Raw genomic sequence first — 12,896 nt, 5'->3', positions numbered from 1 at the left:
TAAGTGGGGGAAAGTGAGGAGGTCAATGAGATGAGTGAGAGATACGGACAGGAGAGTGACACAAGTTAGAATATAAAGATGGGGGAGTAATGGGGCTTAACTTGAAAAGGAGAGGATCAGAAAACAATGTAAAGAGTAAGGAGGGTATAAACAACATGTAAGGGAGATAGGAATGGCTGAGAATACAAGCGGTGCAGGAGAAAACGGGAGAAAGGTCATACAAAATGTCAATTCGTGTGGAAGGGAAGAGGTATGAAGGTGGGGTGGGTCACTATGGACATTCGAGGGGAATGAAGGGACAAGTGACGGGGATGAGTAGAGGCGGGAACACGTGAGGGGTGAGGGAGGTGATGGAGGAGGAGGCGGCGGCAGCAGACGAGGTAGTGAGGTACAGCGGTGGGGAGGAGAGAGGACTGGCGAAGGCGCACTTCCCCCCAGTCTGTATCTCGGTGAACATGTCAGCGCAGCGCGGCTCCACACCACCACCACCACCACCACCACCCTAGCCTTTCTGCCACCACCACGCTCTTGCCGCTCCTGTGCTGCTGTTCCTGCTGCCGCCACTACTGCTGTTGCTGTTGATACGTCTTCCATCACTGCTGCCCTTCCCGGAGCTTGTACAACCGTCCGTCCGATCCCAACCCCCAACCCCCCCTCCACCACCCTCCTCCCCCTCCTTCACCACGTGCAGGCGCCGCGGTGTGGACGGCCTCAGGAGGTTCTCTACTCACAGTGAAGGTTATCAAATGAACTGTGGAAGTGATCGCAGACAACACTCACTCCCTAAGAGCTATGGTGCATCAGAGTTTTTACTGAGAGAAAAAGGATGGGTTGTGTGAGGCTTTCTTATGTGTACATTTGTGCCCGTGTTCGCCCGTCCCCAAGCCTGTGACGAGGCAAGAACCTTGGATTGTGGCTGTTACCTGTGCAGTGATATTCCTTCCCTACCGCCCATACGGACCAGGTAAGTCCCATACGAGAACTCTAAACGAACACAAACATTTTCCCTCTGGTGCTGAGTGTGTGTATTGTGTGTGTGTAAAAATATTCACTGCCCCTGTGCCTACCACAGCGTGGCTGTGAACTGTCACTTTCTTCGTCGAGTATTACTAAGTGATGACGCTGGTCTTCCCTAAAGTTTCATTAGATGTTTGGAAGGAGGGATTTTACAACGTGCGCTGTTCCTGCACCCACGTGCATGCTCCTCACGTGTAGTTTGATGGTGAAGTTTGCGAAGAGGTAATGATCCAGCCCCGCTTCTTCTCCATCCATTTTTACTTCATATTCACTGACACTCGTAGAATTAAAAGAAAATGAAGAAAATGTAAACAGTACGAGAACAGCAGCTCCACAAAGAAGTGCTGATTTACGAGTGAATCAGCTGATCGTTGTGTGGAGGGGGCATCAGCTGACCATTTTGCTCAGGGGAATCAGCTGACTATGGTCTTCACGTACATCAGCTGACTGTGTGGCATCAGCTGATCGTAGTGTACAAGGGCATCAGCTGATCGCGATGTACCACGGTGTCAACAGATGGTGTTGTACAAACGCAACACAGCTGAACGTTTCATTGCGCTGCGACGGCACCAGCTGATCATGATGTCATCCAGGACTCGTCCGTCGATCGTCATGCACCAGTTGGCTATGGTGTTGCTGAACATTTGGTGATGGTGGTGCACCAGTTGGCCTTGTCGCCCTGCCGCCTCAGCCCCTTGTGTGTGTGTGTGTGTGTGTGTGTGTGTGTGTGTGTGTGTGTGTGTGTGTGTGGCTGATTGTAGCGTTCAGGGTCATCAGGTGATCGAGGCGCATCAGCTAATCTTAGTCTTCAAGCATCACCTGATGATGGTCGTCTCTGCCATCAGTCATGTGTGTGGTGTTTCACGGTGGGGTGTCCTGTACGTATATCCCCACACAGTGTTATCCAGAGAAAGGAGGAGGAAGGGAAAATCATCTAACACCAGACAATATTTTCCCGCGCCTGCGTTTCGTAAACTTCTGTGAAAATGACTTAGTTTTGGTCGATCACTCGAACGTAACTTCCGTCCTTCATGTGTAGTGGGTGACCTTCCTCGAGCACGGGAGTGAGTCGCCAGCAAACGTACATTCACCTCCGCACTCATTGACACAGGCGGCATTCGTAACTCTTGATTCAGATCCTCTCTCATCGCCATGCAAGTCGTCCAGTCAGATCCAGGGGGGAACGAGGAGGAGGAGGAGAAGGAGGAGGAGGAGGAGGAGGAGGAGGAGGAGGAGGAGGAACAACTAAACTTTGCACTTTGTCCAGCCCGTGTGAGGTGGGGGGGGGTTACACTGCTGGTATGTATGTAGAAGACTGGAAATTCTGTCTTGCATGATGGAGTATAGATAAAGAGGTATGAATAAAAAGAAAAAAAATATATGGCTCGCATGCGACGGAATACGCATTTGTGTGTATATATATACACACATAGGAGTAAATATATGGTATATACATATAAGGTTAAGACGGAGGAACAAGAGTGCAAAAAAAAAAGAAGTCTCCCCTTTAACACACACACACACACACACACACACACACACACACACACACACACACACACACACACACATACACACCAACCTCTACACAACCACTTCATAGCCATAGACATTGGGTCACCACTCTCTTACATACACACAGAACACTTCACCAAACACCATTATCGCCACAATCACCTCCGCACAACCTCTTCTCCATCCACCACCACACACACACACACACAAACACGCACACATACACACTCACACACTCGGGTCCGCAGCCGCGGCAACAGCGAGGTATAAGGTGCGGTGTGGGAGGGCCGCGTCATCGGCCAAGGGGTAAACACACCGTCGATTGGCCAGGAATCTGCTCCTCCGACGCTCCTGTGTGAGGACGTCGGCAGCAGCCGCCCCCACCTCCTCCACCTCCTCAACACTCACCTTCTCTCCAATATTTTCCTTTCTCTTTTTTCCTCATAGACTTTTTTTTTTCTTTACTTAAGAATCTATTTCGCACTTCCTGGTCGTTTATTTTCTGAGCGTACTTATACTTCTATCTACTTTCTTTTTCCCTGTCTCGTGAGGGCTTAACGTTCCTTCTCTTCAATGTTTATCATCTCTATGTCTATTTTCTCTAGATGTCCAAAGACTTTTTACCTTTTTTTTCTCCTCTCTCACTTCCACTGTGCTGCTCTTCTCCTCAGTCCTTATCTTTCTTATTATCTTTCTCTTATGTATATACTTAAGCTGTTGTGCTAAGGTATCTTCCTGTGATCCTGTTCTTAACTTTTTTTTCTCCTCGTCTTTTTTTTTTCAAGTATTGTACTTCTTCTCCATCTCGTCCACAGTATGTCTTCTTCCTGTTCAGTGTCCCTGTCATGGTGGAACTTTCTTTTCTGCCTTATTTCTTCAATCTTAGTCCATAAGTGATAGCTTACTTCCTGACATCTAATGACTTTAACTTGGAAATTCTGACCTGTAGTGCTCATACATACTTCTGAGTCTTTGGTGTGCCGAATCGCTACATAAAGAGTTTCAGCATCTAATCCAATCAGTCTATTTCTGGTGTGTTGGGTCACGCTGAGGGGAGGGAGGGAATGCAACATAATTAGTCAATGATAACCTCTCTGTGTAATTACAGTCCATCAGAGTCACTGGTGTAAGTTTTCTTACTGTAATTAATGAAAGTGTTAATGCTAGTAATAGATGTCTTTGAAGATTTCTTTTGCTGGAAATGCTGTCTTGATCAACCATGTTGGATGTGCCAGAGCCATCTGCGGCTCTCTAGAGGCCAGATCGCCGTTGTAGAACCCGGATTAGCTACCAATGACGTCGTTTTGAACACAGCCTAGATACAAGCAGCAGCAGCAGCAGCCATCAGGCATGCCTATACTGCATCTAGAACCCTGAAAGGGGTACCATAAAAGGCAGGAACTTAACGAGCTGGATGAACCAGTGTAATTAAACCCTTTTCCAACTGCTAGTGTTCCGTGTGACCGTAGGAGGAGTGTAGGTCAGGGATGCTGGGCACGGGTGTAGAGGAGAGACGGTGTAGTGTAGTGGGTGTGCGAGTAAGAGGCGAATGTGCCACGAGGAGTTTTGAGAAACCTATGAAGGTGTATGACATCAGATGTTTGTTGAGAACTGTGAGTAGAACAGGTGAGGCTGTCGAGAGAGCAAATGAAGCTGTTGGATGAGGCTGTAAAGTGAGCAGGGTAAGGTATAGTGAGGAAAGTACGCAGATCGAACAGACAAGACTGCAGAGCAACGAGATGAAGCTCGAGAGGGAACAGACATGGCAGATGAGACGCGGCGGTAAAGTAAGCAGGCGAGGCATCAGAGCGAGGAAGCTGTAAAGCAAGCAGATGAAGTTACAGAGCAGGCAGAGGGGGTACAGAGCGAGAGAGAGGGGGGAGACAGCAGAGTGAAACGAGGAAGTTACAGAGTGAACAGATGCTGTAGAGCGAACAGAAGGTTGTGCAGCTCAGGGAAGTGGCTGCAGAACAAAGTGAAGGGGGCTGTAGAACGAACAGAAGAGGCTTTAGACTGAACAATAAGGACGGTAGAGCAAGCACATGAGGCTGTAGAGCGAACAGTAGAGGTTGCAGAGATAGGGCTCTGAAGTGAACATAAGGGACACAGAGCGAGAAGAAGGAGTGTAGAGCGAACACGAGGGGATTGTAGAGCAAGGAAAGGACCTGTAGAGCGAACAGATGAGACTGTAGAGCGAGCGGACGATGCCTGGACGTGGTGCTATTGAGGGCAGGCGGCGGCGGTCACCAACCCCTCGGCCGTGTTGTACCAGGATAGCCTACACGCGACACCCCTCCCTCGCTAACACCCAGCCCGTTCCCACACTCCCCGCAGGCCAGCCGGCCTCCTGCGTGTGGGGATGAGGAAGGTGTAGGGTTGTAGGTGTTTGAATGGGGGTTCCGGAACGTGTGTATGGAGCTGGGTGTTGGTGTAGGGATGAGTAAAGCGTAGGGTGTAGGTAGTGGGAAGAGGGTTCTGAGGGTGTAGGTGAACGGAGGTGTAATGAAGGAATGAGGATGTCGTACGTACACTGAGACACGAAGGTAAAAAGATATCCAAGAGTGTAGCGGAGAGACCATACGCCCACGTACACTTGGTGATGAGTGAGCGGCAGGTGTATATAGGTCGTAGACATGAGCATGTATGATGACTACAACTCAAGTGACAAGTTCTACGAGACATACGGTTGTAGAAATAATGACTTACGACAGGCGAACCTACAGCGATAGAAATACTACTGCCACGAGCGTCTCAGGATTACTATCTCTGGTACAGAAATGAGTCCATTCATCAGGATGCAATTGATGATCAATCGCTCATCATCAGCCGCCATCTGGTGTAGGAGAGACGAGAGGAATGTAGGGAAAGCATGAGGAGGATGCATTGCGTACACCTACACCTCTCCTCCCAAGCAGCACCACTCGCTCTTGAGAGGATGGTCTCCAACAGTTCCACAAATGAGGCTGATGCCAGCGCTCCCCGCAACCCTTCCCTAACTCGTTCTTCACGACCGTGCTAACAGGTTCAACGTAATCGTTTATCTATGGTTTAGCGTGAATGGTTAATGGTATGCAAATGGAAAGGTAGAATCCGACCCTAGGAGCAGGTGGTGAGGCTGCCGTGTGTTTCCTGCTGGTGGACACAACGACGCTGTCTGTCTTACGTGTCTCGCATTTCACCCTTCACAGGTGATGAATTCCAATCGTAATGAGAGAGAGAGAGAGAGAGAGAGAGAGAGAGAGAGAGAGAGAGAGAGAGAGAGAGAGAGAGAGAGAGAGAGAGAGAGAGAGAAGCCTGTCTTTGTTCGGAGTTTTGTGTCATCATCTTTTCTTCCCGTAAATCAGATATTAACATCGTTGTTATCCTTGACATATTCCTGCCCACTGGTCCTCACCCACTGAGTCATACCCAGTGGTTTTTGCCCGTGGTTCTTTTCCCATTGTGTTTTTTTTGCCCCGTGGTTCTATATCCATTGTTTTGACCCCGTGGCTCTTACCCATTTTTTGCTCAATGGGTCTTACCCATCGTTTTTCCCAGTGGGCCGTACCCACTGTGTCTGCCCCGTGGTTCTTTCCCACTGTTTTTGCCCAGCGGTTCTTCCCCATTGTTTTGCCTTGTGGGTTTTACCCATTTTTTACTCAGTGGGTCTTACTCATTGTTTTCTCAGTGGGGCATTCACACTATGTTTACCAAGTGGTTCTTTCTCATTGTTTATGCCCAGTGGTTCTTCCCTATTTCTTTACAGGTGGTTTCTAACCATCTTCTGCCCAGTGTTGTTCATATTTCTACCCGGTGCATCTTACTCTTTGTGTTTTCGTTCACTCGTTCTCATCCATTTTTCTTTTCCATCTTTCCCTTTTGCCATCGCAACTGTCCCACACAGATCGCGTCTCTAACTCCCTTCCATGAGCAGCTCCTACCCTATCGGTTCTTTCCTACAGGGACTCGACTTGTCCTCTTCGGCAAATGGACATCGTTCCTACCCAGCACTGTCGAGAATCACTGCGCTGAGGTGGTAGGAAGATGGACTGGCGGTGCTTCCTCGGTACCGAGAGGACCACATGTTAAACGTGGGTCAGGTCAAGTCAAGTCGCGTCAGTCAGTCATTCAGTCAGTCAGTCAGTCACAGACGTTAAGAGAGGGGGGGTTTCAGGATGCATGTGTTCATTCCCACGCACAGGGAGACGCAACACTACCGAACAGATGCCTCTGTCCGTCGGTGTGGCAGCAACGAGTCGCTGGAGGAGACTCTGAAGTTGCGGAAACATAAGAAAAGAAGAAAGAAACGAAACACGTCGCATCTAAGCCAAATCTTTCCATAAGATTATGCCGCAGAAAAACATACAAACATACATTATTACATACTCATATATAGATACACACACACACCCAATATATATATATATATATATATATATATATATATATATATATATATATATATATATATATATATATATATATTTTTTTTTTTTTTTTTTTTTTTTATACTTTGTCGCTGTCTCCCGCGTTTGCGAGGTAGCGCAAGGAAACAGACGAAAGAAATGCCCCCCCCCCCATACACATGTACATACACACGTCCACACACGCAAATATACATACCTACACAGCTTTCCATGGTTTACCCCGGACGCTTCACATGCCTTGATTCAATCCACTGACAGCACGTCAACCCCTGTATACCACATCGCTCCAATTCACTCTATTCCTTGCCCTCCTTTCACCCTCCTGCATGTTCAGGCCCCGATCACACAAAATCCTTTTCACTCCATCTTTCCACCTCCAATCTGGTCTCCCTCTTCTCCTCGTTCCCTCCACCTCCGACACATATATCCTCTTGGTCAATCTTTCCTCACTCATTCTCTCCATGTGCCCAAACCACTTCAAAACACCCTCTTCTGCTCTCTCAACCATGCTCTTTTTATTTCCACACATCTCTCTTACCCTTACGTTACTTACTCGATCAAACCACCTCACACCACACATTGTCCTCAAACATCTCATTTCCAGCACATCCATCCTCCTGCGCACAACTCTTTCCATAGCCCACGCCTCGCAACCATACAACATTGTTGGAACCACTATTCCTTCAAACATACCCATTTTTGCTTTCCGGGATAATGTTCTCGACTTCCACACATTTTTCAAGGCTCCCAAAATTTTCGCCCCCTCCCCCACCCTATGATCCACTTCCGCTTCCATGGTTCCATCCGCTGACAGATCCACTCCCAGATATCTAAAACACTTCACTTCCTCCAGTTTTTCTCCATTCAAACTCACCTCCCAATTGACTTGACCCTCAACCCTACTGTACCTAATAACCTTGCTCTTATTCACATTTACTCTTAACTTTCTTCTTCCACACACTTTACCAAACTCCGTCACCAGCTTCTGCAGTTTCTCACATGAATCCGCCACCAGCGCTGTATCATCAGCGAACAACAACTGACTCACTTCCCAAGCTCTCTCATCCCCAACAGACTTCATACTTGCCCCTCTTTCCAAGACTCTTGCATTTACCTCCCTAACAACCCCATCCATAAACAAATTAAACAACCATGGAGACATCACACACCCCTGCCGCAAACCTACATTCACTGAGAACCAATCACTTTCCTCTCTTCCTACACGTACACATGCCTTACATCCTCGATAAAAACTTTTCACTGCTTCTAACAATTTGCCTCCCACACCATATATTCTTAATACCTTCCACAGAGCATCTCTATCAACTCTATCATATGCCTTCTCCAGATCCATAAATGCTACATACAAATCCATTTGCTTTTCTAAGTATTTCTCACATACATTCTTCAAAGCAAACACCTGATCCACACATCCTCTACCACTTCTGAAACCACACTGCTCTTCCCCAATCTGATGCTCTGTACATGCCTTCACCCTCTCAATCAATACCCTCCCATATAATTTACCAGGAATATAACAGTCTCTTCGTTGTATATCAACTGACTGTTATATTTCTCTCTTGTATCTCCCCTGATGACGTGATTATTACACAAAAGTGCACTTGAGAACTTGTTTTATTTTCCTCGTGGACTCATAGGAATATATATATATATATATATATATATATATATATATATATATATATATATATATATATATATATATATATATATATATATATTCGCCGTTTCCCACATTAGCATGGTAGTGATAGGAACATACGAAGAAATGGCCTATTTCGCACACATCTATTCCCTATCTGTCATGTGCAATGCACCGACACCACAGCCCTCTATCTACAATCAGGCCCTACAGACGTTTCCGTGGTTTACCCCGGCCGCTTCATATACCCTGGATCAGTTCACTTACAGCACGTCGCCCCTTGTATATCACATCGCTCCAATTCACTTTCCCGTCCATGCCTTATACCCTCCTACCTACATCCATATATATATATATATATATATATATATATATATATATATATATATATATATATATATATATATATATATATATATATATGTATATATATATATATATATATATATATATATATATATATATATATATATATATATATATATATATATATATATATATATATATATATATGACGATGATGATGATCACATTTACGTGTTGATATCATGAAGGTAAAATTGCGCTTCGGTTGTTCAGATAATTCACTTTATGTTGTACTTGATTTATTGTAAAATACCAATAAAGTGGAGGATTATCTGAACTCCTACTGAAGTGTGATTTCACTTTCATATATATATATATATATATATATATATATATATATATATATATATATATATATATATATATATATATATATATATATAATTCTTATCCACATCATAAGAAATCGAAAGCTTAACATGTTCACAGATACAATATAATTGCTGGTCTCGCGCTTATATTGTCAAGTTCGATTACATTTGTACATCTTAATATACATTCAGACCTGACTATGTCTTGAACACTCATGCAGGATTAAACCAATAAAGATTCCAGTGTCTAAACCCAAGCCTCCTGTGCATGTCTTCCTTTGTAACATATGAATAATATCTCAATGCAATATCTACGCAATGCCACGTGTATTACGAGCCACATGAAAAATATCCGATAAACGCAGAACTCAGGGAAGTGCCAAAAATAGAAGCACACAAAAAGTGGAATGACACAGCTATAGACGAGTTCATCCCAACGTGACATTGTCACAAAAGTAGATTTGTTCATGAAAAGAAAAAGAAAAAATGGAACCATTTCTTTCTTATCAAAAGTCAGGGAGGGATGATCTTTCCATATCTGTACCATTCCATGTTCCCGTCTGCATCACTTTATCAAGCATTTCTATCGCTCTATCATCTTACGTTTATGGCACGTATTATACCTCATGACTGATGCTTTCATACATGTATACGTCATACGTCACCACTGAGCACAGGACCAGACAAACGGCGAAACGAGCGAAGGCTGCGAGTGGATTTTTTTTTCCCCCTGCCTGAGCACCACCTCAAAAAAGGCTGCTTACGTGCAGCCTACCTGACTGTGCACAAGCACCCGGGGTGCAAGCAGGCACTGGCCTCCCTTGCCTGAGCAATGTCTGACCTTGACAAGCCGCACGTTCATTCCATCTTTAACTTTACCGTCGCGTTGTGACACGGTGATGGCAAAAGGCACATCTCCTTTCTTGTTACAAGCTGCTGCTCTGTGCTGGAACCTGCTTCATTAAGTGAAGCATTATTGAGAAACAACGCGAGAGAGAGAGAGAGAGAGAGAGAGAGAAGAAGATAGCTAACGAAGATGAAGATGAAGAGGAAGAAAATGAAGGGGGTGGAAATTTTGGCATTTACAGCACCTTAATGAAGTTTCTTTTTCCTTTTCTTGTATTGAATTCTTTGAAGGGGAGGGTGTTTGTTGCGTCGAAAAATTGGTCGAACTGATGTTAGATACCAATCGAAGTTATGATATCGCCTATGGAGAGTCTTTGGCGTTCATTTTTCGACTTCGTCGAACGTAGTATCCTAGGAATTCCTACGTACAAAGTATCTGTTTAGATAGATTATGACTTAAGTTTAAATTGTTTTTTTTTCTTTTCTTTTTCTTTTAGGGACTCGACATGGCACGTGAGGGTGAAAGGGGAAAAAAAGGGGGGGAAAGAAAAATCATTGAGAAATTAATCTCAGTACCTTGGGTGCCTATAAATCTGACGTTTACGGCAGGAAGGATAAAGGAAGATGAAAGAGAAGGAAGAGAGAGCCACAGCTCTGTTCGAGGGATAAAGTGTCATAACGGTCAATCCTCGTGCGACTGGGCTCCACACACAAACTACGGGCAATAGCAGCCGAACACGAGTAGACGCGTCATACATAGTCTTGGTGGATGGGAGACGTGCAGACAGCTCACTGGAGCAGTGGCCGGAATAATATCCGTACAATTAGGAAGACAGAAACGTCACGACGGACAGAGACGGATGGTTAGGGGGAGGTGATGCCAGGAGAATTAATGAGACGAAGGACTTGTAATTCCACTCGGGCTTAGAGAGAGAGGAAGCGGCAAAGCCACCACACGCTGCTGACTGTCATGTATACCTGGTTTAATTCACAAAGATTCGTCGGGCGGTTAGGGCGGGGGGAGGTAACTCTTAGCTAGGCTCTACCTACATACCTTCATTCAGGAATAACTCTGTAAATGGATCTATTTACATACCTGCGTTCAGGGGTAACTCAATACTTGGATCTATTTACATACCTGCGTTCAGGGGTAACTCAATACTTGGATCTATTTACACACTAACGTTCAGGGGTAACTTTGTACCTGGGTCTATTTACACACCAGCGTTCAGGGGTAATTCTATACCTGGATCTATTCACACGCCTGCTTCCAGGGGTAACTCTTTACCTGGATCTGCTTACATGTCTGACTTCAGGGGGTAACTCTGTGCCAGACTCTTATCTGATACCTATCCTCCACCTACACAGGGGTACCTCTGTGACTGCCTTTACCCCACTCACCTGCATCAGGTGCAACCCTGTTTCTGGCTCTACCTCCAAACCTGCAACTCGAGTGTGGTGACCTGGTGGTGCCCCCTTACGAGAAGAGGTCGCCACCGATACCTCTGGTCACATGGCCCCACCGTCGATCAATCACATTATCAGGACCCTCCAGACAGCTGCGGCTGATAAGATACTCAGCGGTTATCCTGGCATGCTGATAACGTGTCCTGGGTCCTCCTGCACTGTCTACGTCTCTGTCTTTATCTTGTCTATAAAACTCAATAAGTGGCCTTATGTAAGGCGTCACTGTTGTGGGAATGTCCGCCGGTGTATCTGGAGGCAGTGGGGGCTCCCTGTGACCAGGATATTAAGGCCAGTGTACGTTTGAGCTAGCCCACCTCACCTCTACGACACTCGTCCAGGATCTAAATTCATCTGACGCGTGTATTCAACCGTACGGCATCCTTAGTCCTAAATCTGGCTGCCGAGCGTGCTTTAAACTCAAGCCTTTAGAGAGAAGGATTCAATCCTTTCGAATCTATCGTACGAGTGCCCAGCATAGAATCAACTCCCTTTTCGTGTTCACTTCGCCTCCTCAACCCCGACGAGGCTTGCCGTGTACAGTTTTAGACCCTCCGACCTCAACCGAAAGACACTCGAGTTTATCTGCCGTCCCCTGTTCCCCCCACTCTCTCCCCTAACCAACCCCACTGGGGTCCCACTCCCCACACCCCGTCCTCCAACCTAGTCTCGGCCTATGCCACAGCTAAGCGCTTCCCTCCCTCGCTATGTGACTCCCCCCCCCACCACCACCATACCTTACTTCGACTTCGTCACCCGCACGGGGCGAGTCTTCCTCCTCAAATCCTCGAGTCATATATCTTGGGTTCTTCCCTTGCGTCCAAGATAATGCATCTTTAGCTACCTTGTATTCTCTTATCACCCCATTCTTCCCATGATTAAGAAAGCTGTATATGATGGCACAGGGAAATGCCAGAAGTGAGGAGCGCTGTAGATCATTCAGTGTAGACTACCGTGTCAGCTTTGCTTTGCTAAACGAAATTCATTTGTCAGTTGGCCCCGTTCCCTTACAGAGACTCATTCCTTATTCACAACAAATTCAAATACCCGATTTTATTCACTTAAAGGAGCCAGACAACAAGGTGGCGGGAGTTACTCACTAGCTGAGATAAGAACACGGTTCTAATTGTACCGAGTCTCCTTCATCTATTTCTCTCTTATCTTGTCGCTGTCTCCGCGGTTTCCCCCACTTCCATTTCCTCGTGCCAAGTTTTGGGGGGAGATATTCTCTCTCTCTCTCTCTCTCTCTCTCTCTCTCTCTCTGTTTTCCTCACCCAACCTCACCTACCTCCCTCTGCTAGTCGTCTG

At 45.9% G+C, this 12,896-nt stretch overlaps 1 protein-coding gene across 3 annotated transcripts in view; it reads left to right on the top strand.

Annotated features, from left to right (window-relative positions):
• Positions 1–398: 398 nt before the first annotated feature.
• Positions 399–12,896, top strand: part of LOC139760556 (protein tramtrack, alpha isoform-like) — a 443,543-nt gene continuing 431,045 nt past the window's right edge. For all 3 annotated transcript variants that reach the window (XM_071683894.1, XM_071683889.1, XM_071683888.1), the window contains exon 1: positions 399–964. In XM_071683894.1, coding sequence (XP_071539995.1) covers positions 849–964 — 116 coding nt within the window. In that variant the 5' untranslated portion in view covers positions 399–848. The remainder of the gene's footprint in view (positions 965–12,896) is intronic.

Source organism: Panulirus ornatus, chromosome 37 (genome assembly GCF_036320965.1).
Source record: "Panulirus ornatus isolate Po-2019 chromosome 37, ASM3632096v1, whole genome shotgun sequence".
Taxonomy (NCBI): Eukaryota; Metazoa; Arthropoda; class Malacostraca; order Decapoda; family Palinuridae; genus Panulirus; species Panulirus ornatus.
The sequence above is the reverse complement of the archived record's forward strand: the minus strand, read 5'-3'. Positions and strand labels throughout refer to the sequence as shown.